The sequence below is a fragment of the Equus przewalskii genome, unplaced genomic scaffold (genome assembly GCF_037783145.1).
Source record: "Equus przewalskii isolate Varuska unplaced genomic scaffold, EquPr2 ChrUn-3, whole genome shotgun sequence".
Classification (NCBI taxonomy): domain Eukaryota; kingdom Metazoa; phylum Chordata; class Mammalia; order Perissodactyla; family Equidae; genus Equus; species Equus przewalskii.
Genome location: NW_027228751.1, coordinates 2,750,003 through 2,776,937, shown reverse-complemented (window position 1 = coordinate 2,776,937; position 26,935 = coordinate 2,750,003). Strand labels below are relative to the sequence as shown.

At 36.1% G+C, this 26,935-nt stretch overlaps 1 protein-coding gene across 1 annotated transcript; it reads left to right on the top strand.

Annotated features, from left to right (window-relative positions):
* Positions 1–22: 22 nt before the first annotated feature.
* Positions 23–26,935, top strand: NUF2 (NUF2 component of NDC80 kinetochore complex). The gene is made up of 14 exons (XM_008518258.2): positions 23–179; positions 3,307–3,449; positions 4,666–4,740; positions 5,678–5,754; positions 6,250–6,311; positions 8,931–9,028; positions 10,221–10,294; positions 11,044–11,140; positions 12,034–12,096; positions 14,502–14,639; positions 16,662–16,802; positions 17,766–17,941; positions 19,098–19,233; positions 26,503–26,935. Exons 2-14 carry the CDS (start codon positions 3,327–3,329, stop codon positions 26,635–26,637), a joined length of 1,395 nt encoding a protein of 464 aa, XP_008516480.1. The 5' UTR covers positions 23–179; positions 3,307–3,326; the 3' UTR covers positions 26,638–26,935.

Genomic DNA, 26,935 nt, shown 5'->3' with positions numbered 1-26,935 from the left:
CTTTTGAGCCCTACCGGCACCCGCCGCAGCCGGAGCGCAGGAAGTGGGCGGGGCGGAACGGGGCGGGACTTCCAGTAGGAGGCGGCAGGTTTGAAAAGGCACAACGGCTGATTGCTGATTTTTGCCTTTGCTTGTGGCTGCTCCACGAACTCGCCGCCTTCCTGTGGGCTGCTGGTGCGGTAGGTGACCGCGAACGGACACGGGAGGACGGAGGAAGGGAGACTGAGGGCGCCCTCTCACCCCTGGGAGGCGCGGGCAGGAGCCAGGACGCGGGGCGCGGCCGTGTTGTTGCGCGCAGCGCTGGGGAGGAGGCTGGAGAAGCCAGCCCCTGGGAGGTGGGGCGAGCGCACAGGTCCTTTTTATGTGGTTTTAGTCCCAGAAACAACCTGAGCTCAGTTCATACACGAGTGAATGAATTGGAACCAAAGTTGTACTATCAAGGAAAGAGAAAATTGGATATGGGAGGTGATTCCAAAAGGAAGCGTTGGAAGTTTGGGAATCCTGGAGGAGACAACCTTGGAACAGAAAATCCTTAGGTTATTAAATTGCGGAAGGTTTTAGAAACCAAGCAGAAAAATTTGAATTTGATGTGGTGTGTAGGATAAGTAATTGAAGTATTTTTGTAAAGATGTTACATGATGCATTAAGTGTTTTGTAAGGATTAGTCTGAAAGCAGAGTGTGCAAAACATATTAAAGAGAAGAGAGCGATGTGCCATAATAATTATGAAGATATTTTACACCTGCTCTTTCTCTCTTGTGATAATCTCCAAACCAGATATAGCTTGTTTCAGAAAAGTGACTTTTTATGTGGTCTTTCTTTGATCAAGTCTTTTTTATCATCCATTTTTAAATAGGACTTAGATGAAAATGTAGAATGTATACTTATGCTGAAAAGGGCATCTAATATGTGAGGTGTCAGAATCTGGATTCAAAAAGATGCTGGCTATAGAATGAAAGCTTGAAATTATGAAATTCAATAATAGGAAATGCAAATGCTTGCTGAAGGTTCAAATAATCAATTATGTAAGAAGAACATGGCGAAGTCCTGGCTTAATATAAGTGTGTTACATGAAGAAGTTCTGGGAGTTTCAGTGGACCTCATATATATATATATGTATTTGTCAGCAAGTGTCACAGTTGCCAGACTAGACTAGATGAGAGTCACTATTGCCAGTTGTATTAATACTCTGCGCTAGGCAGACCATGTCTGGAGTACCGTGTTAAGTTTGAGCGTTGCATTTTAATAAGACATTGACAAAATAGTTTTAGAGGAAAGTGAGTAGAATGGTAAAGTTTCTAAAACAATGTCATATAAGGGGTGGCTATACTTAAAATATACTTACTTTAGACAAGAGAGGGCTAAGCAGAGACATGATAGCATTCTTTACATTTTTGAAAGTGGAGTCATATAAACGGATTAATATATTCTGTGTAGTTGCAGTGACTAGAAATAGGACCAGTAGGTAAAAGTTAACGAACAGATTTCTACACAGTTGGAGGAAGAGTTATCTAATTGTTAGAGCCATACTAAGGTGGAAAAAAGTTGAGAATTCACAGTGAATTCTGTGATGTTCGCAGGTGTTGAAGTGGAACTGGGAATTTGTCAGTCATCTTTTAGAATGGCTTCCTACATTTATCAGAGGTTAGGCAAGTTGCCAAAGCTTCTTTTTAAACCTAAGAAACATTAGGAGTCTAAGGAAATAGATTTCCAGAATTGTGGGTCATTTCAGTTTGTTTGCAAAGTTGAACATTTTCACATTGGATCTCTGGGATCATGCTGCTTCCTTTGAGAGTAGGGGATCTGTAGGTCGCCCCTTACTCCCCCATTAGGAAAGTAGAGCATTCCTATGAAACATTTTGTGAGCCAAAATGATGGGAAGCAAAGAAGCAATTACCATTGATTTATATGGGAAAATTTTTTGAGCATCCTCAGACCCAAAAAATAGCGTACCAAAATAAATCGAGATGAAGCACAGATGTTCACTGACACAGTTCAAAGCCGTGGCAGCTTGATGCTGAGATGCTGAGTGTAGTTCCCAGGGAAGCAGCTTGGCGGCGCTACTATAGCTGCTCAGGGCGCGTGCTGCCTCTAAACAAAACAAACGCTGACCCATATTTTCGCCTTCTTTCCTAAAAGCAAAAGCTTCTCTTCGGATTTCTTGTGGTTATCCATACCTGTAGGTCTTTCGTCAAAGTGAAGTGGTGTAAAGCAAACTGTCGGATAGCGGGGGAAAGCTATATTGTTAACTTGGGTGCCTGGGACAGTGGCTTCTGTTGCTGCTGCTCCTCCTGCTATTGCTATTCTGCTAGGCACAGCTAGAGATTTGAAGAAAATGAAAGAGTCTTAGCTTACTGGGAGGTCACAATGCAGTGCCAGAGTTCTATAAATATTATGATGTAGTGCCAGAGTTCTATAAATATAATCACAATACACCTTGGCAAGTATTGTAACAGGGTTCAATGCGAGGCTCCAGGGCAGGATTTCTTAACTTCAGCATTACTGCCATTTTAGATTGAATACTTCCATGCTGTGGGACTGTCTTATGCATAGTAGGATGTTTAGTAGCATGCTAGGCCTCTTCCCTCTAGATTCCAGTAGCACGACCACTCCAGTCTTGACAACCAAAAATGTTTCCAAACATTGCGAGATGTCTCTTGGGGTGCAAAATTGTGAGAACTACTGCTCTAGGTGGGAATGTCTCATTATCAGAGGACATTAGGGGAAGAGGGCTTTTTGTGTTGTTAAAGTTTTCACCCTGGTGATTTGAATTCCTGCCAATTATACCATTGTATTCTTATTCTTTTTTCTCTTTTCCTACTTGGATCTTAAACTTTATTATCCATCTCACTATGTGTCCATTGCATAGCATGTCAAATCAGAGCACAGTTTTATTATCTACCCTATGTTGCTATTGTTTATATATAGATTCTGCCAATAATGTTGCCTATATATCTTGCTTTGCGGATTAATTCTCAGGTTTGGTCTTGTTAAACCCTGTACCCCCCAAAATTTGAAAAAGGAAAACATAGTTTCTCACCTGTCTCTTCAACTAAATTCCTCTTTCCCATATAAAAAAGAACAACATTAGGAACATTAGAAAATGACTACATCACTTTAGAATAAAAATTATTTTGGGAGATAGGTATATAGTTTGTGTTACCTTACTAGATGATTGATGATAGTTAATACCATTATGAAATGTTCAACCTTGACTTGTTAATTTTGTCCTTATGTTTATCAGCTTCTGGATACTGAGAACTGCTGGTTGTGTCATGTTTCTGATCTTTGCTTTTATTTCCTTCAGGCTAGCAGGAGACTCCCAAGATGGAAACTTTGTCTTTCCCCAGATACAATGTGGCTGAGATTGTGATTCATATTCGAAACAAAATCTTAACAGGAACTGATGGTAAAAACCTCTCCAAGAATGATCTTTATCCAAATCCGAAGGTAAAATGTGGTTGTGTTTGTGTTTGGCTAATGGTATTTGAAAACAAATTAAACTACCAGATCTATAGTGGGTGGAGAAGGGCCTGTACCCAACTATTTGATGTAGGTTAGTCATTTTAATCCAGAAAAAAATTTCTCACCTAGTGTAATTTTAAAATAACATTTAGTTTATATGGGGGACAACTTCTACATTCCCATCAGGAACTCAGTTCTTTAATATAGTTGTTTTCTTCAAAAAAAAAAAAAGCTTCTAAGCCATAGATATATTAAAGTATATTAAATTTTTTATTATTATTGTGTTGGAGTGGTAGTCTGAGGGTATCATTTATTGGTAGGCTTGAAGGAACTTGGCTCCAAGTGGTTTCCAACCACAAAAGTACTTAGAAACAATCCTCTTTGGGAGCTTACAAATTAATTTTCTTGCATTATGCCCTAAAGGGGAATTGACTTGTTTTGACAGACATTGTTTTTAGTTATTGAATGCAAAAATGAACTATTTGTGTATGTGTCACAGAAAATCCCACAGTCTTCTTCCAGTTTCCTGTGTTGGTCTTGAAGGGATAATATAATAAAACCTAGTTAATGATGTGGAACTCAAACTTTTTGATCGCAGTGCCCCTTTAATTTTTTAAAATGGATGAAGTAATGTCAGAATAAATGAACATGTGTATAGAGTGGAACAGGTTCTGCAGGCCAGCACTGGGGAGCTGCTGATTTACAGGATAAAACTTTTAAAAATCCCATACTATCCTATTAGATTTATACCCCCTGGACCAAAGTGTTCGCTTAAATGTCAACATCTAAGGGATCCTTAACACCTAAGGCATTAAACAAAGTTTCTCGTGACCTTTTTAAAAAGAAATACAGCCTCAATGTGTCATTTTTGCCACATGCCTAATAACCTGTTTTGAAATACTAACCCTTCTTCCATTCCCTAATGTGGTGGATTGCTCTAATTGGATTTGGATATACTTGTTCTCATTCTGTAAATAAGCTTAAACAACTGATCTTACTGATCACTTATTACATGAGGAAACTGATGAGTATATAAGGTGTTTTAAAACTTGGAAAAATTAAGAAATATTTCAAGGGAAATAGAATAATTTTGTCATTCTTTTCTTCTTTGTATGCATTACCTACAATTTTGGGCAGTAATGATAGTGATACAGCTTTAGAGTCTGGCATCAGAGTATTAAAAGTTGTTTTTCTATTGTAGCCTGAAGTCTTGCACATGATCTACATGAGAGCCTTACAAATAGTATATGGAATTCGACTGGAGCATTTTTACATGGTGGGTTTAGGATGAGTCAAAATTATGTTCTGTTGCTGCATTTCTCCTCACATTACATATAGGTTTTCAGGATGGAGAGTTCTTGACTTTATTTTTAATAAATTAAAAAAGGCTTATATAAAATTATTGCCACTTACAAAGAAATCTTAGGCATAATAATGGTTTATATCGGTAGCTTTAGTAAGATGAAAACTATAGTAAAAGACTTAATGACACAAATTATTGAAGCTACGCAGTTTTTCACAGATGTATGGATTTGTGTTCAGAGACTATGATAAACAACAGCAAAGTCTTCACAGATACTGTTCTCTCCTCAGGAAGGACTCCCAAATTAGAGTAGAAGATATGCCCTAAGACTGAAAACATTGAAATAAGACAACTGAGCTTTTATCAAATTGAGTATTTCTAGTAGGAAGATCATTTTCCTTAATCTTTTATTGTCCTTGTTAAACCATCAGGGCATCATCTGAAGGTGCACTAAAAACTGTAATATCTGTAGAATCTCACCAGTATTATTGCATTTTGTTTAAAAATCAAAGGCTTTGCCACTTATTTGCTTTGAAACCTTGCTAAGGCTTAGTTTCTTTGTCTATAAAATACAGATAGCACTCTGTCCTAGGGTTGTTATAAAAATTAAGAGAGAATATATGTACAATGCTTAGCATAGTACCTGATATTTAGTAAATGTTAATCATTACCCCTTCATTTTTTCATTCATTTAAAAAATCTTTATTGAGCACCCACTGTGAATCTAGTATTATTAGCATTAATGCAGCTATAATTTTGTGCTAGGATCTGTATTATCTAAGTTCTTTTTAAATTTAATGAAAATAAGTTAATATATTTTGATCTATGATTAAGCTTTCTCGAGGCTGAAGATTTTTCTCCTTTTGTCTAATCAATGTGTAACTTAGATTTTGTGATTTCTTACATTTAGATGCCAGTGAACTCTGAAGTCATGTATCCACATATAATGGAAGGCTTCTTACCAGTCAGCAATTTGTTTATTCATCTGTGAGTAGAGTCATTTTATTTTCATTTCCATTAATATTTGCATTACATTAAGCTTTCTTAATGACATGATTTTCTTTGGGAAGGCCTTTCTGCCATCCTCCTCTCTGCTCCATCCCATATATATTCGAAATTGTGGACTTTCAGCAAACAAACTGCCTCCACCTGTGACACTTTCTACTGAAGTTTTAAGATGTTGTGAATCTAAAGTTGTTGGAGGATTTTGCATTCTTAGAGTTCTAGTACCCCCAAGAGTGTGTGTTGTTTATTAGAATCTGTAACTATATCTTGGTATTGCATGCATACTTATGCCGTGTACAGAAAAAGTAGATTTCAGTGCTATGGGATTATGCATTGTAGTAGACTTCAGACTTGGTTCTTTGACATTGAGATATATATCCAGAAATTCTTTTTTGAAAATAAGATGTCTATATCCTCTTGCTTAGTATATAATTTACATTATAATTTTTAATTTTCTTTCTCCACTTCATCTTCAAGGGACTCATTTATGCCCATCTGTCGGGTGAATGACTTTGAAATTGCTGATATTCTGTATCCAAGTAAGTGAGAATTGAAAACAATTTTTAATGTCTAGCTTCAATCTAACATTGTCCTTTCCATCAATAAATGTTAAAAAAAAGAAAAAGAAAAGGAAATTGGCTTTAAAAAGTATATCCCCTTCTTAAGGATGAATTTTTTTATATCCTTTATGGGAATTTTTTCCTTTGTAGGGCCACAGAAAAGCTCTTTTTCTGATTAGCTTTTCCTAACTCTTTACGTTTGAAAAATGTTCTGTAAATTTGAGAATGTGAATACAATAATATGCAAGCTATGATGTTGCATAGTGGGTCCATCATACCAATTTTATCCAATGTAACAATTACTTTTTACCATGAATAAAATCCTTTTTAGCATTGATGAGAATAGTCATATTATATTAGAATGTAAAATTCTCCTATTCATGTCCCTTAATTCATTTGACTCTTTGATATTTATACATCATTATTTTATGTTGCAAGAGATTCAGTATGCTATTTAAAAATTTGTTTTCTATCCTCTTTCTTGAGTGAGCTTTGGTACTTTTCCTTTTTCAGGGAATTTATCCATTTCACTTAAGCTGGCAAATTTATTAACAAAAGTTGTTCATAGTTTTTCTGTATCGTTTTTACGGTCTTTGGGGTCAACAGTGATCTCCCCTCCCTCGTTCTGACATTACTCATTTGTTTCTTCACTCTTTTATATTTCCCTGACCAGTCTGACTAGAGGTGTATCAATTTTGTTGATCTTTTCAAGGCACTAGCTTTTGGTTTCATTGATTTCTCTGTATTTTATTTCTGTTTTCTGTTTTCTTGGTTTCTGTGCTTATTGTTATTCCTTCTTTCCTCATGCTTATTTTGGGTTTGCTCTTTTTTTCCCCCTAGTTTCTTTAAGATAGAAGCTTGGGCCGTTAATTTGAGACCTTTCTTTTTTCCTAATATAGGTGTTTAGTGCTATAAATTTCCCTTTAGCCCTGCTTAGCTGCATCCCACAAACCAATGATGGATTGTTTCTTCTATATGTGTGTGTGCACACATGAATTTTGGATTATAAATTTGAGCCTGTGTCCAGCAGGGTAGTCCTGTGGTCATCTTATGCTTCTGGACATGAGACCACATCCCTCCTGAGATATTTTTTGCTTTGGCAGTTATTTCAGGGTTGTCATTGGCTAAAGACCACTTTTTATCTTGATTCCTAATTTTGACAGTTCTTGGACCACATGTATAATTTAAGTCAAACTAAAAACCTACGTGGGGGAAGGCCCAAGGTTTAGAATTCTCAGAGGAGATTATTTTCTCACCAGAGACAAGGCTAAGACAAACTAAGTAACTGTCATTTCTCTGCACTGGTATGAGAGATTTTTGGTTTCTTAATCTGCCTTTTCACTAATGAAGTAGCCTTTCTAATATCCTACATCTTGTAGGAATCTCAGCTCCAATTGCTTGTGTCATGTGGGTCCAGAGCATCATCATCTGTTCCTACCTGAAAGTTAGTGATCCAGGCCTCTTGCATACTCATCCTGGAGTTATTCTCTCTTGGTTCTCCTCCTGTCTCTGGCTGCTTTTAAGATTTTCTTTATATTACGAGTTTTCAACAATTTCATTATAATGTGCCTTTTTGGGGTTTTCTTTCCGTTTCTTGTTTTCCCTACTTAGATTTGCTGACTTCCTTGGATGTTTATAGTTTCTATTAAATTTGTAAAATATTCAGCTTATTTTATGTTTTTTCTGCCACTCCTTTTTGTGTGACTCCAATTACACATTTGTTATGCTGTTTAAGATTGTCCCTCAGCTCATAGGTCCCCTTTTCCCTTTTTTCTCTCTGGCCTTCATTTTAGATAATTGTTATTGTTGTGTCTTCAGTTTCATTAATCCTTTCATCTGTAGGTTTGATCTGCTGTCAGTCCTATCTAGTGTATTTTTCATTTCAGATATTTATATTTTTCAAGTATAAAAGTTTGATTTAAGTCTTTAAAAAATGTTCCCTTTTTTCCCTTATGATACTTACGCTTTTCCCTACCTTCTTGAACAAATGGAATATATTTATAGGACATATTTATAAAGGCTGAGTCATGAAGATGAGTTTAGTTTGGAGAGGCCAAGGCAACTAGAATTCATGAATTCATAAATTCTAGTTGTCTTTGCTTCTCTGAACTCTAAAAATTCTCCAAACTCTGAACTCTATCTTCATGACTCAGCACAGCCCAAGAGTTCTGTTTGTTCTCTCTCCCTGGGGTACAACCTGAAAACTCTCTTAGGAGTGGGCTGGTGCATTAACAGGGTTCACCTCATTTGTTTCTTTTTGGGCTTGCTGTCCTCTATTGCCTGTTGTCTGGTATCTAAAATTTGTTGCTTTGCATATTTTGTCTAGTTTGCTAGTTGTTTAAGATGGGAGAGTAAATCTGGTCTCTGTTATTCTCTCCTGGCCAAAAATGGTGTGCCTTTTTTTTTTTTAGTTATCAATGCAAAGATCATTCTGGTCTTGAAGTTAGAGCAGATTTTCTGCATTTTGGTTAATTATAGCATACACACAGCTTTATTCTATATGCTATGAGCAGCATAGATGGTGGGGAAGGATGAATTTTCATTTTTACATTATGTTGTTTCCAAGATTTACTTAAGGACTCTTGCTTTCTATTTTAGAAGCAAAACGGACAAGTCGGTTTTTAAGTGGCATTATCAACTTTATCCACTTCAGAGAAGCATGCCGTGAGACCTATATGGAGTTTCTTTGGCAATATGTAAGATTTAAATGTATTTTGGGGTCACATATCAAATCAGTAACATCATTTATGAACTAATGATCTGTTTTGAAATGTTTGTCACAGATATCTAATTGTTGTATGGCCGTTAGAATCAAATTTATTTTTATATTTACGTGAAGTTGCAGATTTTAGTTATTGGAAAGCATATCTCAGAGTGAGATTTTTCTTTGATGTTTGTTAACAGTAGGGAGAGGCTGGGTGTTTTTTGTTTGTTTTAATCTTGTAACTGAGGCCCCTTTTCCTATATTAGGAAATGTAAAGGAAGAGAATAGTGATAAATTTACACTTTTTCCTTTAAAATTTAGTAGATAGCGTAGTGTTTTTTAAAAATAATTGAGATATTTGAGATTTATATTTTCTTTCTAAATAATGGCCTAATTGGGTGTTGTGTTTATCATGGTTGCCCAGCACTGCATCATAAGATGCATTCCAAGCTAAACACTTTGACAGATAGAAACTCATTTCATCAACAATTTAGAGAATTTGGAAAGATTATGGGTCATCTGTGTGATTTATTTTGGGGTACCGGACACTTAGAAAAGCACCAGAGTAACACTAGACAATTGGAACTTAAGCTCCAGCTACGCTGAGCTATATAGATGCACAAATCATGCTAAGCTTATACCTCCTAATCATCACACACTCTCCATAGCTTACACATGTATGTGCCAACACTCCCAGACACCAATTTTGCTTGACTAATTTCTCACTTTTAGGACACAACTCAAACATCTTCTGTCATTGCCACAAATCCCTCTGTGACCTTCCTCCTCAGCCATTTACCCACGTTGGGTTGGATGTCACTCTTCTTGGTTCTCATTATATTCAGTACTGTAACAAGTTGTTTTGTAGTTGTATATTCATGTGTCTGACTCTTCGAGGAGACTGAGCTCCATCAGTCCGGGAGCTATAAGTTAGTCTTCTTGGGTATTCCCAGCACCTAGCACAGTGCTTAACTATGGTAAGAACTCAACATTTATGTGTTGAATAAAGAAATTTCTAACTCCTTTGTAAAGAATGCCTAATTCTATCTTAAATTTCTTATTTCTGATGGTGAAAGCTGTAGAGCGACTAAGCATTTGCAGTCTGTACTGGTAGATATTGTTTTAACCACATCACTGACTATTTGGAAAGCACTAATATGAAATTATTAAAATTGCTTTAATAGAAATCTTCTCTGGACAAAATGCAGCAGTTAAATATCGCACACCAGGAGGCATTAATGAAATTAGAGCGACTTGAGTAAGTCGTAGATTTCAAGTAAAATAAAGGCAATTTCAAAATGCAAAATGAACTGTAAGTAGTATTTTACAAGCCTACAGTCCACATGAAGTCTCGTCTCTTCTTTACTAAATAGCAGAGTTTTTAAGTTTACCTTTTCTAAAAAAGAAAAACTAGTTTTTCTTCTTTCTAACTCTTAGTACCTAATATATTCTTTTCCTTCTTTCTTCTTGTTAGTGCATTAGCCTGCCTTGTGTAAAGCCATTAACTTACTGTCCTGAATTCTTTCTGGGAGTCTTTGTCTCATGCAGATGAGCAATAACTAACTGGACTCCTTTCTTCCTTCACAACAGTCCGCTCTGTTAAAATTTTTACTCCTTCAATAGAGGTTTGTGTTGTTTTGACTCATAGGTCAGGAGAATCATTCAAGAGTTATGATTTCTTGGCCTTATATATATTGATTTTGAACAGAAAGATTTTTTATCTCTTTTAATTTGTTAATATATTGAGTTTAAGGTAGTTGTGGTTGCCTATGAGTCCACACATAGATTTGGAGGTAGAAAGTTGGAGGCCATTTGATTTTTGTTTTCTCTCTGTAGCAGAGGCCAGGTCCTCTATTTTAAATTGTTGTCGTATGGAAGGAGGATAATTCAGAAACATGAAAGCAGATCGTTTTTTCACTTAAGTTATTAGAAGGCAGAGATTTCATTTTGGCTTTTCAAAGGTAAGAACTCAATATGTACTATTTTAATCTATTTTGCTGTGTTTAGTTCTGTTCCAGTTGAAGAGCAAGCAGAGTTCAAGCAACTTTCAGATGATATTCAGGAGCTGCAGCAATCACTGAATCAGGAGTTTCGTCAAAAAACGGTATCTGTTGTTAGACACCTTAAAATTAAAAAAAAAAAAATTGTTTTGTAGATGTAGAGGGAGTAAGAGCATGTTACATCCCATTAACTAAAGAAATAGGCTGTCCTGCTGTGCCCATTTGTGCCCCTTGTAGTGGATGTATACTTCTGTTAACCATGCCAAACCATGCTTCTTTATTTGTGTTGTCAAAGTTATATGCTGTCTTGCTGATAGAATTTTTTAGGATTTTCCTATGTCTAATTCTGCTGTTCTCAAACTTGTGCACTGAGGCACCCTGGAAACTGCAGCAAATTCTCAAAGTTGCTTCAGCGTATTTTAAGTTTTCAAGGGAAAACGGTATTCAGCATCTGTCATACACTGCTTGCACTACTAGCTTAAGGTAGTTCACAGTTTCAATATTAACTCACATTGCCTTCCTTTCACATCTTTGAGAACCTGGGCTTTTCGCATTTGCTGTGATAAAAAACAAATACCACATGAAAATCATCATGGAACAGGAAATGAGAATAGCTGTGTCCAATCTGATTCGAAGGTGTGTGAATTTGTGCAATGTCCAACAGGTACACATGTCCAACTTGGAAGCAGTTGTGGTTATTTAAGACTAAAATAAAAATACTATTTTTCTTTCAATTTGTATGCTTACCTTTTCAAGGGGCTGCTTAGTTGTTAGGGCGTAAATACTCAGGCAGTTATGGAGTTAACTGCTTCAGAAAGGAACTGTCAGAAATTTCTTTTGGCTTAGGGTCATTGTGAACAGAGAAAGTTTGAAAATATCAGGTCTAATCTATTTAACTTTTCTCCTTTCTTGCCTTTTTTTTAAAATAAAGCTTTGAGTGGCTAAATTTAAATCTGTTTTGAATCATTATAAAACAGTTGTTTTCTTTTTTCTTTAGATAGTCCTGCAAGAGGGAAATTCCCAAAAGAAGTCAGATATTTCAGAGAAAACCAAGCGTTTGGTAAGCATCCTTTCATTTAACCAGCATTTCAGGTTTAAATATGTGTGGAGGAGTATTTTAACTGTGTATGTTATTTATTTTTTTTTAAAGATTGTCCCTGAGCTAACATCTGTTGCCAATCTTCCTTTTTTTTTCTTTTTCTTCTTTTCCCCAAAGCCCCCCAGTACATAGTTTTATAGTCTAGTTGTAGGTCCCTCTGGTTCTGCTATGTGGGATGCTGCGCCAGCATAGCTTGATGTGTATTGCTAGGTCTGTGCCCAGGATCCGAACCGGCGAAACCCTGGGCCACCAAAGTGGTGTGGGTGAACTTAACCACTCGGCCATGGGGCCAGCCTCTGGGTGTATTATTAAAGTCATATGTTTCTCCCTTATCTTGGTTCCCCTAAAATGAAACTAACTTTTTAAAATTTAAATATAATAGATGACTATTGTTTTAAAAAATATGGAAGCATGGAAGTGTATGACAAAAGTGAAAATCACCTGAAAACTCACCACAGAATCTGATATATATCATACATTACATTTCTCTCTGCAAATATATATGTATAATTGTACATAAATGATATTACACTGATGTCTCAAATTTGCTTTTTTTTGACTTAACAGTATAAGTAGTTATCACATCAATAAAGATGCTCATTATTTTAACAGCTGCATATTGTTATGCATTCTGTGTATGTACCATAATATAGATCCTTTTAGTGTCCTATTGATAGACATTCACATTACTTCTAGTTTTTTTATTTTATTGAACAATAGCATATGTGTGCTACACTCCTACACGTATGTATATGTTTGTGCACCAGCCTGCTTTTTATCTTAGAATAAATTCCTAAATATAGGATTTCTGGGTTAAAGGAATATACATTTAAATTTGGCCCACATTGCCAAACTGACCTCTAAAAAGATATAAATTTACATTCCTACCAATAGAATGTGAAAGTATTCCTTTCCCTACATTCTTAGCAAAGTTGGATGTTTTTAGTTAGTTTGTTTTTAATCTTTGTCATATAAAGATATTTTATATCTTTTTATAAAGGGAAGAAAAGTGACCCAAGTGCTAATGTTAGGGAAATGATCTCTAATTTTATAGGACATTAAAAGAGTAGATAATGTGGTGGCTTGCTAAATTCTAAGAATTATATAACAGAAATATATTGTTTCAGACATTCACTTTTGGCCTCTGAGTTAGTTGATCAAAAGGTAAGAACTTCTGTTTTTTAGTTAAAAAAAATTTAGGCAAATTATGTAAGTCACATGGTAATACCTTTCTGTTGTAAAATATTCAAATGATATATATGTGTGTACATACATTATTATATGTGTTATTGTATGTATATATAATTATTAAATATTGTGTGTGTGTGTGTGTGTGTGTGTGTGTGTGTGTGTATACACACATATGAGAGAGAGTGTCAAATGTGAAAGGCCCTCCTCTCAGCCCACTTTACCTAGAGGTTACACCCTTCTAGTCCTTTCTCTGTACTATTGCGTGCACATTTATAGATGCAGATAGTCATTTGTCACTATGTTGTTGGTTTTCATAGAAATTGGTTTATGTTATATGTTTGTTGATCTGTGAATTGATTCTTTCACTTAATATTTCTTGGAAATCTTTCTATGTTAGTACCTAGAGTCATAGAGTATCCCAAAACAATGTAAACGTAATTTATCAATTTTTAATTGGGAAAGAAGTTCATATAAATTTTTTGTTTTAATGTAATTTTAGACTTGCAGAAAAGTTTTAAGAGAATTCTCAGATACTTTCACTGCAATTCCCCAAATGGTTTGGGATTCAGGAGAGAAGGAAATTTGTTTTAACCCCACAAGCATGTATAGAGCACCTTCTCACTGCTGTTACTATGTTTGGGTTCTGGGAGAACAAAGATAACTGTTCACAGCCCTAGGTTGTTCAGGCCTTTTAGAAACACGTATTAAATGCATACGTATAGTTTTGCATGTACAATATTGTACTGTTTATAGAAGGAACATAGAGGAAGTGGGAGCAGGATTTTCAGTGATTAATAGAAACTCCCAGGCAGTACAGGAGTGAGATGATAATATTCAGAAGGACCATACTGATCAAAGAGAGATCACTTATAATTATCCAAACATAAGACTGGTATTACCAGGTTGTACAGGATAGTAGGAAGCTGGTGGAAGATGAGGCTGGAAAGGAGGGTAAGAGCTACAGAATGAAAGACCTTGAATGTCATGCCAAGGAGCCTTAGCTTTGGCTTGTAGACACCTGTGAGCAATTAAGAAGGGGAGTGATATGGTCATAATTTAGTTTTAACCCCACTACAACGAACAGGGACCCAGTTTCTTTGTTCTTTTCCATTACTGTAATGGGAAATCACCAATTTCATTATTATATCTAATATATAAAAATGTTTTTTCAACAGAATGAACTAAAATTGTCAGTGGTTTCTTTGAAAGAAGTACAAGAGAGTTTGAAAACAAAAATTGTGGATTCTCCAGAGAAGGTTAAGAATTATAAAGAAAAAATGAAAGATACAGTCCAGAAGCTTAAAAATTCCAGGGTGAGTTTCCTTTTTATTTCAATGCTTTTCTTTCTTTTTTCTTTTTACCAACTCTTATTTAATCGTGTGTTAATTTTTTGATTTCCAGGTTATCTATATTCTCTTCCTCTTAAGCTTTTTGCCCTTGTCTCTCATTTATAGTCCTTCCCTAAAGTGGATATAGGGAAAAGAAGTATAATTTCAGGACATCTGTTCAATTATGCAACAGGGGCTGGCCTGGTGGCACAGTGGTTAGGTTTGCACATTCCGCTTTGGCGGCCTGGGGTTCGCCAGTTCGGATCCCGGCTGTAGACCTGCACACCGCTTGTCAAGCCATGCTGTGGCAGGTGTCCCACATATAAAGTAGAGGAAGATGGGCACGAATGTTAGCTCAGGGCCAGTCTTCCTCAGCAAAAAGAGGATTGGTGGCAGATGTTAGCTCAGGGCTAATCTTCCTCAAAAAAGAAAAAAAGAAAGCACCAAAAAGAGAAACAAAAAATACCATAGGGTGCTTTGAAATAATACCGTGAGAGCAGCCCAATTTAGTATCGTGGAAATCAGGGTTGGAGACAGGAAGGAGGTGAAAATTTATGCTGACATTGGAAGGCTGAACAGAGGTTATTCTAGTAATTTGTGCCTAGATGAGTATTCAAGGCAGAGGGAACAGCATATGCAAAATCTTAGAGGTAGTAGGGAGCAAGGTATGTTGAAGGAACAAAGCATGATAAGGATAAGAAGGAGAGTGGCATGAGGCGATGATGGGAAAATCGGCAACAAGCAGATTTTTCAGGGTGCTCGATTTTACCTTGAGAGCAAGGGCATACCACTGACTAATTTAAAAGGGGTGTATTGGAATATGGCATGATTTATGTTTACTAAGATTACGGGTTATTGTGGGAGATGGATTGAGGTAGAGCGGGACAAAAGTAGAAGTGGGTAGACGATTTAGCATCCTTTATGATGCAAGGTTTTTAAACTGTCAATTAAAAAAATTTTTCTGGTTTATCTCTGAGTTTCTTATTCACGTCATTCCTGATAATTAAGACTTAGCACACAGGAATGGACAAAGATTACCTGAACAGAAATGGGAGCCCAGAAATAGATCTGAGTATTTACGATAAAAGAGTGGTTTATTTAGTAAATAATTCTGGTTCAATTGGCTATTCATCTAGAAGAAAAGGGTGTTGGGTCTACACCTTGCACCATTTACAAAAACAAATTCTATGTGAATGAAAGAATTTAAATTTAACAATTTAACAATTTTAGGAATTTTAGGAGAACGTTTGTATCATCTTGGACTGAGATGGATTTTTTAAATTAAGATTGGAAACCTAAAATCTACAGAGGAAAGTAGACCTATGGAACATATTTATAGTGCCTATAACAGGTAAAGGGATTATGTCCATGATATGCAAAGATGCAAAGGGTGTTTACAAATTAGTAGTAAAAAGACAACAGAAAAATAAACACTATGTGATTAAGCATTTCCCTGAAGATAGAATCCAGCTGGTTAATAAGGTGGGAGGAGGGGTAGGCTAGCGGGGAGAAGGAGAGAAGTCTTTGCATTGTGACAGTGGTTGTGGTAAACATATGTTCATTTTCCAATTCTGCAAAAGGAATTAATCTTTTTAAAAGAATTAGCTGTAGTAATACATAGCTGTGGTAATTATACAAATGAATGGAAGATTATAATTGGTAATACAATTGCCCAGGACTAATCAGGAATAGTTTGAGTATTAGCGGAAATCAACTCTTTTAAAATCATCATGAATAACCTTTGGAAGGTACTTCAATGAGTGATTTAGTAAAATTATGGCAGTTTTCCTTTGTTTGCGGATATTTGGCAATTAAGAGGCATAATTATATGTGCTTAGACACATGTCAGTAATAGTGCTGCGTGACTCACCTAGAAACTTAATTGTTCTCTGCTCCTAAGCTTTCAGTATTAAGTGCAGAAATTATTTAAGAGCAAACAAATTGACGTTGCTGCACTGTCATGAAGGACAATATCAAACTGATTTCTGTGATTTTTTTCTTTCAAAGCAAGAAGTGATGGAAAAGTATGAAATCTATCGAGACTCGGTTGACTCCCTGCCTTCATGTCAGCTGGAGGTGCAGTTATATCAAAAGAAAATACAGGAACTTGCAGATAATAGGGAAAAATTAACCAATATCTTAAAGGAGGTTTGTATTGTGGGCAAATTGTATGTCTTTGTTATGTCATTGTTTACTATATTTCCTTGGATTTGCTTTTACTTTTTGTTACTAATTCCCTAAGGAAAAGCAGGATCATTCTACAGTATAATAAATATGGCAAGGTATGCTGAGAAATAAAACTTTTCTTTTTCAGCATAGCAGTAGTAAGACCCATTTTAACCTTCAGATGAAATGAATAATAAATTCACTAACACAGCATATTGCCATGTATATTTTGGGAAAAAAGTAATGGAATTTTAAATTTGCTCAGACAGTGGAAGTGATCTCATCAGTAAGCATAAAGTTCCAACTTACCGTCTGACAGTGTACGTGGGATCTGTGAAGAGATTTAAAGCTTGTGACATAGTCCCTGCCCTGAAGATGGAGACCTAATGCCGACGTTATTTAAGATTCTCAGGCTAGAAACTTGAAGATTTTTGTCACTTAACTTTATCATCCAATCCAGACTGTCCCCAGGATTACTAACACTGCATTGGATAAAAGATTTCTTTTTTGTGGGAGGAAGGGGCTAGAAGGTGAGATTGCCTGAGGTCTTCTTTCCCAACTACGTGCTCTCCTTATCTGCCATCGAGTCAGCAAAAAAGATTGAGATTCACGACTTTTAATTGTTTCTAGAGTCTACCCTTTTCTTCAGCCTCAACTTAGCCTCTTGGCTGATCTTATTAATTGATGCCTCTTTTCTGATCCTTGCTGATAAAATGAAATGATAAAAAGACCTCTCTCAGCATCATGTCTTTCTCAGTATTTCTAGGACCTTCCTGTTCTCTTTGTTTAGTCTGCATTCTTTTGCTGGGCTTTCAGGGTTTAAACAATTTTATCTCATTTTAAAGTTGTATTTTATTATAGCTCATGCTGGAAAATAGTCATTTGTTTTGTTTATAAAAATCCTAATTGGTTGTATTGACTTTAAATGCTTCTTGTAAAATACAGAGCCTGAACTTGGAGGACCAAATTGAGAGTGATGAGTCAGAATTGAAGAAATCGAAGACTGAAGAAAATTCTTTCAAAAGACTGATAATTGTGAAGAAGGAAAAACTTGCCACAGCACAATTCAGAATAAATAAGAAGCATGAGGACGTCAAACAGTACAAACGCACAGTGATTGAGTATGAAGTTATTTTCCTTTTAATGTATTAGAAAGTAATTAGGAAAAGCTGATACAGTCATGCGTCGCTTAATGATGGGATGGCTTCTGAGAAATGGGTCGTTAGGTGATTTCATCATTGTGCGAACACCCTAGAGTGTACTTAGACACACCTGGATGGTATAGCCTACTGCACACAGAGGCTACATGGTCCTAATCTTATGGGACCACTGCCATAAATGTAGTCCGTCATTCACCAAAATGTTATGCAGTGCATGACTGTACATTTTTTCTCTAAGTTTCCAAAACTCCTATAATTTCAAAAAGGTATCCTAAATGTAGATGACTAAAACAGATGAGTTAATTATGAATCTTATAATGCTTTGTCTAGATTTAGAGATGTTTTGGGTGGTAGTTTTTTTCTTTTCTGGATATTACACTTCCAGTTCCTTTGCATAATTCTTCAAAAGGGGTCTGGTGCCACTGCCTATTTCAGTGCACTTTAGACACAGTGGTCTAGAGTTGCATTAGGATGAATCAGCTGTTCACCTTGTAGTCTAACTGGTCTGGAGCATTATAGCATCCATGTTTTGAGAAAAATTCTTATTTTTTTATTCAGGTAAGAATGCCTCGCTAAGCATTTTTGTTCTTATTTTCTTGTTAGCCAGTATGTTCAGGTATTTTCTTGGTAGACTCTTCTTCCCATCAGTTCTAAGAATGTGTTTTTAGAATAAATGCCCCAGATATGTCTATGAGATATCACTGTTTCAGCCTCTAAAAGGTGCATTAGAGATCGGTTGAAGATTTCCTCTGCTCTTCTCATGCAGGTGAAGGAAAAGGGCAGAACCTGTGGATTTTCTATTTGTTGCTGTACTGCCTTGCAGAAAACGTGTACTGATTTACATTCCCACCAGCAGTACATGAGTGAGCACAACCAGGGAAATGTAACTTAAAATCTCCATTTTAAAGAATAGCTTTCGTGGGAAAGAGCTTGCTGTGCCGTGCCGTGAGCACAGCGCCACATGGGGGTTTTCATCTGTTTGCTCTCACATCTTGAGAAGAGTTTTAAGTTCATCAGACATATAAATGGACACTTTTGAATCATAATTAGAGTTAAATGTTTGCCTTTTTAGATACTTAAGAGGAATTATAATTTAGCCATCTCTATTTTCCTTTAGAGATTGCAATAAAGTTCAAGAAAAAAGAGGTGCTGTCTATGAGCGAGTAACCACGATTAATCAAGAAATCCAAAAAATTAAATTTGGAATTCAGCAACTAAAAGATGCCACTGAAAGGGAGAAACTGAAGTCCCAGGTGAGTATGTGTTCATAAGGAATTAATTTCAGACAATCTCACAAGTTTAAAATGTAAATTATGTCGTCTTCATTTTGAAGATTTTGTTGGTTCTCTGGAGTAGAAATTGACCTCCCAGGTCCTTTGCTTTTACTTCCATTTATAGCACCTTTTCCATTAAGTTTGCATGTCTGTCTTGTTCATACCTTTTTTCTTACTTGCCTTTTTCCCCTGACAACACCTGGCAGGATATTGTGCTTTGCAGTAAGAGTAGATGCTGCATAAAGGTTCTGAATTTTTTTGATAAATGAACTTGGATATCAATTTTAGATAATTCCCTCCAAAAAGTTTCTGCAGTTTTTTTCCTGAAAAAAGGATCTCAGGTGGGGCCAGCCCTCTGACCTACTGGTTAAGTTCAGTGTGCTCTGCTTCAGCTGCTCGGGCTCGTTCCTGGGTGCAGACCTACACCACTCATCTATCAGGGGCCATGCTGTGGTGATGACCAACATACAAAATAGAGGAGGATTGGCAACAGATGTTAGCTCAGAGCGAATCTTCCTCAGGGGGAAAAAAACAATGGAACTCAGGAGTATTTCTTAGCATTAAATGTTTGAGTTGTTACCTGCAACAAAGTGGCTTAGATTAGTCCCTGTGTGTTATGAGACTTTTAATATCTTTATGATTACTTAAAATTACTTAGTACTTTTATGCTTTGCTTGTTTTTAGCATATTTATTTCATCCTTTCATAAACAGTGCTAAGTCTAATGAGAACAGGCATCTTGTCTTCTCCGTTTTTATCTTCCAGAATGTCAGCACATTGCCAGATTTAAAATGTTTACCTGTTTCTATCCTTCTCTTAAGTGCCGGTGTCTCAGACAGGCACCCTGTTCCTGATGCACTGATTATGTCTCCTTCTCTCCTTGACTTGAGAAGTGTGACCTGTGTCCTCGACGTTCTTCCCAGCTGCTCTACCAGAAGTCACTGAAAGCAGCCCTTTGTTATGTAAAATCCCTTGGCCTCTTTTTTATTTTCTCCTTCTTCTTCACCTTGCCTACACTGACATCTTAGATCAAGGTTTCCTAAACCCTGATACCTGAAAAATATTTAAACACTTGCTGTTACTACCTTCCACCGCCCACATCCAATTTGCAAAGATTCCTAATAATAAAAGAGCCACGGGAGACAGTCCCCTCACCAGTTCTCAGGAGCTTTTTCTCCTCTGAAAGACGAGATAGCGAGCATGTGCCCATGTCAGTATGTATATATATATATATATACATAGTGAGGATTGTCTCATGGCTACTTCAAAAGGAAGAAAAGAAGAAAGGAACAGAAGAAAGAAAAAGAAAAGAAAATGATTGTTTGTCCCTTTCCGTGGACTACCCAGTACACTGTCCTGATTTTTTTTCTGTTCTTCCTTTTCTTTCTACATTCCAACGACTTTTTTTTTCTGCCTCTTCACTGGATAGTCACCAAGACTCAGCCTTTGGCCCTCTGTTTATCTCCAGAATGGGGGTTAGAAAGACCTTGGGAGATAGTTAATCCTACTTCTTAACCAAGTCAAATGAACAAATATTTATTTGTTATCACGTGGTCAGGTGCAGTTAATGGACCAGTTAGTAGTGTCATCACCCTTTGCCTGTCAGTCATGAAAGGTGCCCATGCCTGCCTTCAGTTAACTGTTAGTTTTGTGCATCCCACTGATAACATTTTAATTTTCTCAACAATAGCATTCATGTATTTTTTGTCTTAGTATGTCATGTCAAATCATGCCTAGAATGGTACCTTGTATATAGCATGCTTTCCACAGATATTTGTAAAATAGGAAGGTCATCTAGCCTGGGGTTTCTTAAAATTGGCTGTGTATTAGAATTCAATGAGGAATTAAAAAATGAACAAACCCTCACCCAAATACATAGATTTAGAATCACCAGCAACGGGGCCCATGAGCCTCAACTTTTTAGGATGGCTTTTGGGAACCACTGACATGTCCTGCCTCATTGTTTTCAGTATTATGGAGCTCATAACTACCTAGGCTGTCTGCTAGGACAGCTTTACTTGTTAAATTGTTACTTCTTATTTGGGGTTTAAAATATTTCTGTACTCTGATGAACCAGGATCTCTCTGGAACAAATCTATACCCTCTTCTACTTAACTTCAGATATTTGAGGATAATGATCGTGGGTTCTTTTAACCTTCTCATATGGGTTAATTAGCCCCAGTTTTCCAGCCATTGTTTATATAGCTTAATTTTCAGATTCATTACTATCTTGTTTACTGTCCTCTCTACTGTCTCCTGCTTGTCATTATTCTATTTGAAATATAGAACCCAGTAGTAAACATAGTCTTCCAAATACTGATGTGACCAGCCCCAGAGCACAATGCTTCTGCTAATGAAGCATCATATTGGGTTGGATTTTTAGCAGCAGCATCTTGCCCTTGTCTCATATTGAGCTTGTGATCAGTTAAAGGACCCCTATCTTTTTCACATGCAGTTCTGCCAAGTTAAAATTTTTTCACAGTACTTTAAAGCAACTGTTGTTTTGAACTTTTAATTTAGGGTTTTACTATTATTTCTTTTAGGTTTCATTTTATTTCAACCTAGATTTCCAAAATATCAAGATCAGTTTAAATCCATGTATCATTCACATTAACTATTTCTCATGGCTTAGTGTCACTTGCAAATTTGCTCAGCATGCCTTTTTCTCCAAAATAAAAATGTTGAGTAGACCCAGGCCCTTTGCTGCATTGTATTTCTTCCTTCAGAGTGGCATAGAACTGTTCATCAAAACCTCAGATACAGTTGTTCAACTTGCTAAGTTGTTCTGACCATTCTTTCATCAGTCTACATTGTAATATGTGTTTTCTCCAAAGCAGCCCGGGGAGTCTCTAAACCCAAGGTGAAACCAGGACAGGTTTTGTCAGAGAACTCCCTTTAGCATACTTTATGATCATCTTCCGTGAAAAGGAAAGAAGGATGTGTTAAGATTGCCAAATTGTTCTTTATGCGATTTTCTTGGCTCCTAGTGATCATCATATCCCTTTTTTCATTAAATATCCTTTCCCATAGATATTACATCTCTTCTAGTTTCAGTTATCGCCTTTATTTAGTAGATAGCTTTCAAAAATCTGTGTTTCCTGTTCTGTCCATTCACCTCAACTTTACTTATTCTAACTGCCTGATGGATATTTCCAATGGGCTAGCTTATCACAACAAAAATAACATTTATAAAATTACGCTCAACATCTTCCAGCATCTTTCCTCTCTCTCACTTTCTCCTTCCCCACTCTAGCTCTTTCTCTCTTTTCCTTTCCCTCTCTTTCACTCAGTTTCTTCATATGCCTCAATGGCCTTATCATTTTCAAAATATCTCAAGGAGTGAAAATTTTGGATTTTCTTTAGATAATCCTGACATCCAGACAATCACCAAGTTAATGCCATGATTTTTTTAAAACTCATCAGTACTGTTCATAACAACCCTTTCTATTCATACTATCATGTAATTTTGTAATAATACTCATGGATTGCAGCAAAAACTTACTAAATTTCTTTCTTGACTTAAGATTGTCCATCAGATCTGTCCTGAGTACTAAGCACTGCCAGATTTATCCTGCTGAATCATCACTCTTATTACTACACTTCCTTGTTTAAGACAGGAGCTCCCTGTTTTCCTGCAACTTGTTCATTCATTGAGTTAGTCATTCAACAAATGACCTCTGCACCGACTGGGTGCTGGGCATTAAACTTGGTTCAGGGAATATGTTGTGAACAAGGAAGGCATGATCCCTGCCTGCTGGAATTTTTAAAGTTTCATATCTGAACTATTCATTTCTCTTATTTAAGGGTTAATAGAAAGTGTATCCTCCATATAACTTTCTCTGGCTCCTTTCAGATAGCTTTGATTTCTCTCCTCTCTCAAATACCGTAGGATTTTTACCCTGTTCTGATCTGTGCTGTCCAATGAGGTAGTTACTAGCAACACGTGGCTATTTACATTTAAGTTTAAATTAATTAAAATGAAGTAAAGTTAAAAGTTTCGTTCCTCATTTGTACTAGCCATATTTCAAGTGCTCAGTATCTAGTCTGGTCTGGGTTGTATGTTCCTTTAGGGTGGAAAGCATAACTGCACCTTTCATCATACTGTTGTACTATTTACAGTGCTACTTGTGGAAGGTACCCAGTAATATATTTGGTCGATGAATTAAAACATACTTCGTGGATACCTGGCTACACTGGCTATAAAACTTTATGGATACTATATAATCTTAAATTTCTCTGATTTGAAAAGTGAAATAATTACCTAGACCAATGCTATCCAATAGAACTTTCTGCAATAATGGGGATGTTCTCCTGTACTGTTAGGTACAGTAGCCATTAGATACATGTGGCTATTGAGCACTTGAAGTGTGGCTAGTGCGACTGAGGAACTTGTAGCTATTTAAAAGTAAATTTAAATAATCACATGTGGCTGGTGGTTGTCATATTAGACACTGTAGAACTAGAGTTTGAGTTTAAAAATATTTAACTTCAGTGAAGCCATCACAGTACGATTTACTTATTATGTGAATTACATCTGACTCAATATTATAAAGTTCCACTTGGATACAGGATTTAATTGGAAACTAAAATATATAGCTTTTGTGAGGACTGTGATCCATTGCTGTTAACATCCTGTGAGGGTTGGCTTTGAACTTCCCATGTTTGTTTCCCTCTGTGGACGTGCCACTGGAATTGGGCTGTAATGCTCCGTCCATTTCTTGTGGCTCTACCTGCAGGATTTGTTCCTCCTTCAGAGTATAGTTGTTCTCAGAAGAAAATTCCTCCTCTGGGTGTATTGAAATGGTTGGTTCAGATATTTACAGATTATATATCTTTAGCCACACTTAGTTTTACTAGTTTCTCATGAGTAGTATCTTTCCACCAAATTTATTCAGCTTTCTTTTTAGTATGAATAAGTACATACCCCTATAGAACTAGGAAGTTAAATTGATCTGTAGCTGCTGAATGTGCTGATTTTTTTTTTTATTAAGGTTATGAAAGTTAACATCCTTGTGAAATTACAGTTGTACATTATTATTAGTCATGTTGTAGGTACACCACTTCACCCCTAGTGCCATCCCCCCACCCCCCTTTCCCCTGGCAACCACCAATCAGTTCTCTTTGTCCATACGTTAACTACCACCTATGAGTGGAGTCATGCCGAGTTCATCTTTCTCTGTCTGGCTTATTTCACTTAACATAATACTCTCAAGGTCTATCCATGTTGTTGTGAATGGGACAACTTTGTCCTTTTTTATGGCTGAGTAGTATTCCATTGTATAAATATACCACAACTTCTTTATCCAATCATCAGTTGCTGGGCACTTAGGTTGGTTCCATGACTTGGCTATTGTGAATAATGCTGCAATGAAGATAGGGGTGCATAGAGCTTCTGAAATTGCTGATTTCAGGTTCTTAGGATATATACCCAGTAGTGGGATGGCTGGGTCATAAGGTATTTCTATTCTTAACTTTTTGAGGAATCTCCATACTGTTTTCCATAGTGGCTGCACCAGTTTGCATTCCCACCAACAGTGTATGAGGGTTCCCTTTTCTCCACAGCCTCTCCAACATTTGTCACTCTTGGTTTTGGATATTTTTGCCATTCTAACAGGTGTAAGGTGATATCTTAGTGTAGTTTTGATTTTCATTTCCCTGATGATTAGTGATGATGAGCACCTTTTCATGTGTCTGTTGGCCATCCGTATATCTTCTTTGGAGAAATGTCTGTTCATGTCCCCTGCCCATTTCGTAATTGAGTTGTTTGATTTTTTATTGTTGAGTTGTGTGAGTTCTTTGTATATTATGGAGATTAACCCTTTGTCGGATAAATAACTTGTGAATATCTTTTCCCACTTAGTGGGCTGTTTTTTTGTTTCAATCCTGTTTTCCCTTGCCTTGAAGAAGCTCTTTAGCCTGATGAAGTCCCATTTGTTTATCCTTTCTATTGTTTCCCTCATGTGAGGGGTTATGGTGTCCGAAATGTGCTGATTTTTTTTTAAATGTTGTTTACATGCGTTAGCAACTAATTCACTGTACTTCTCCTACAAGATTTAAGAAATAGAGCTTTCAAAATTTTTTATTTTCCCAATGATTCATATTCCATGATAATTGTAGTACAAATTTGATGCCTGATTAGATCTTGGAAATCTCAATGCACTTTTCTATTTTTGTGTTAGGATTTAGTAACTGTCTATGTTTGAATTTTTGGAAAGTGTTTAGCCTTAAGCATCTGTTTATATTCACTTAATCTAGAACAGTCGCTTTCAGACCTGCAGAGGTAGCCGTCTCTGGAAACAGTGTTCTTCTTTTTCTGAACACTATGAATTCATACTATATTAAATTATAATCTAGATAATCTGTTCACAATTAAATAGTATCTACACTAGAATTTAAACTAAGTGGTAGCCAAACTATAGGTTTAAGAAAAATTAAATGGGAGCAACACTTAAAATTGAGAACATTATATCCATTATACTCATTTACTGCGTTTTCTTCCCACTGGAAAAGGTCTGCTGTTTTATCTCAGTGGTGAAACACCTCTCATAACTATTCAGAGTACTGCTTTTTCTTGTATCATGGTTTGAGAATTGTTTAAGAAAAATGAATACTAAAAGAGAATCAACATTGCATTTGATCAGTATGAGATAGAAGAAAATGTATGTAGGCTTATCTGCTTTTATTATTTTATTCAATCTATAAAAATTATTCTGTACTCATTTTTTCTTCATTCTTAGCACATCCACATAGGTTTATGTGAAAACTCATCATTGCTTATAGTAGAACTGTCTGATCAGTTTATTAAAATGACTCTGAAAGGTATCAATATATTTTTCAGTCCTATAGATGACTTATTAAATCCATTCATATATCTTTTAAATGATGATCAGGGTCAAATGCAGAAGTTATAACTGTTTACAGTAATCTAGGTATTTGTCTACATGGAAAGCTCCAGAGTAATAAATTTTTCCTTGATAATTAGAAATATGTCCTTAATGTCTTGGAGTCCAAGCCATTGTTACATGTCTCTGCTTTGTTCTTTCCAAGTAGCAGTCTTTTTTGATGTGTCTGTACTGCTTGCAGAATGAACTTTTAAAAAGAGTAGGCACATGTGTGTATGTGTATGTGCCTAGGGTAGTTTAGGCTTTAAAATATTAATAAATATGAAGAAGATTGTTGGAATTCTTGTAACATTTTAATTTAGGTTGTTGTGTGGAATAATTCTTATTCTATTTCATTTTCCACATAGGAAATATTTCTAAACTTGAAAGCTGCTTTGGAGAAATACCATGAAGGCATTGAAAAGGCCGCAGAGGACTGTTATGCTAAAATAGATGGGAAAACAGCTGAACTGAAGAAGAAGATGTTCAGAATGTCAACCTGATTAATACAGTCACATGGCTTTTTGTAAATAGCTTTCCCTCGTTTAATTTTATGTTTGGAAAGGGAATAGTTAAGTTGAAGTTAATGAAAGTATCAGAAGTACCAAATAATATTGGCTCAATCATTTTTTATATACTCTTAGAGCATATTATTCTGTAAGACAATGCATTCACTGTAGACTTTTATTAACTTACAGTTAACATAACTTGTGCAGCTATTCACATCTCTGCCCCTTGTTATAAGTAGTTGGAATAAAACAAAAATAGTTGCATTTGAAATAAATAATTTTTCTGTTGTTA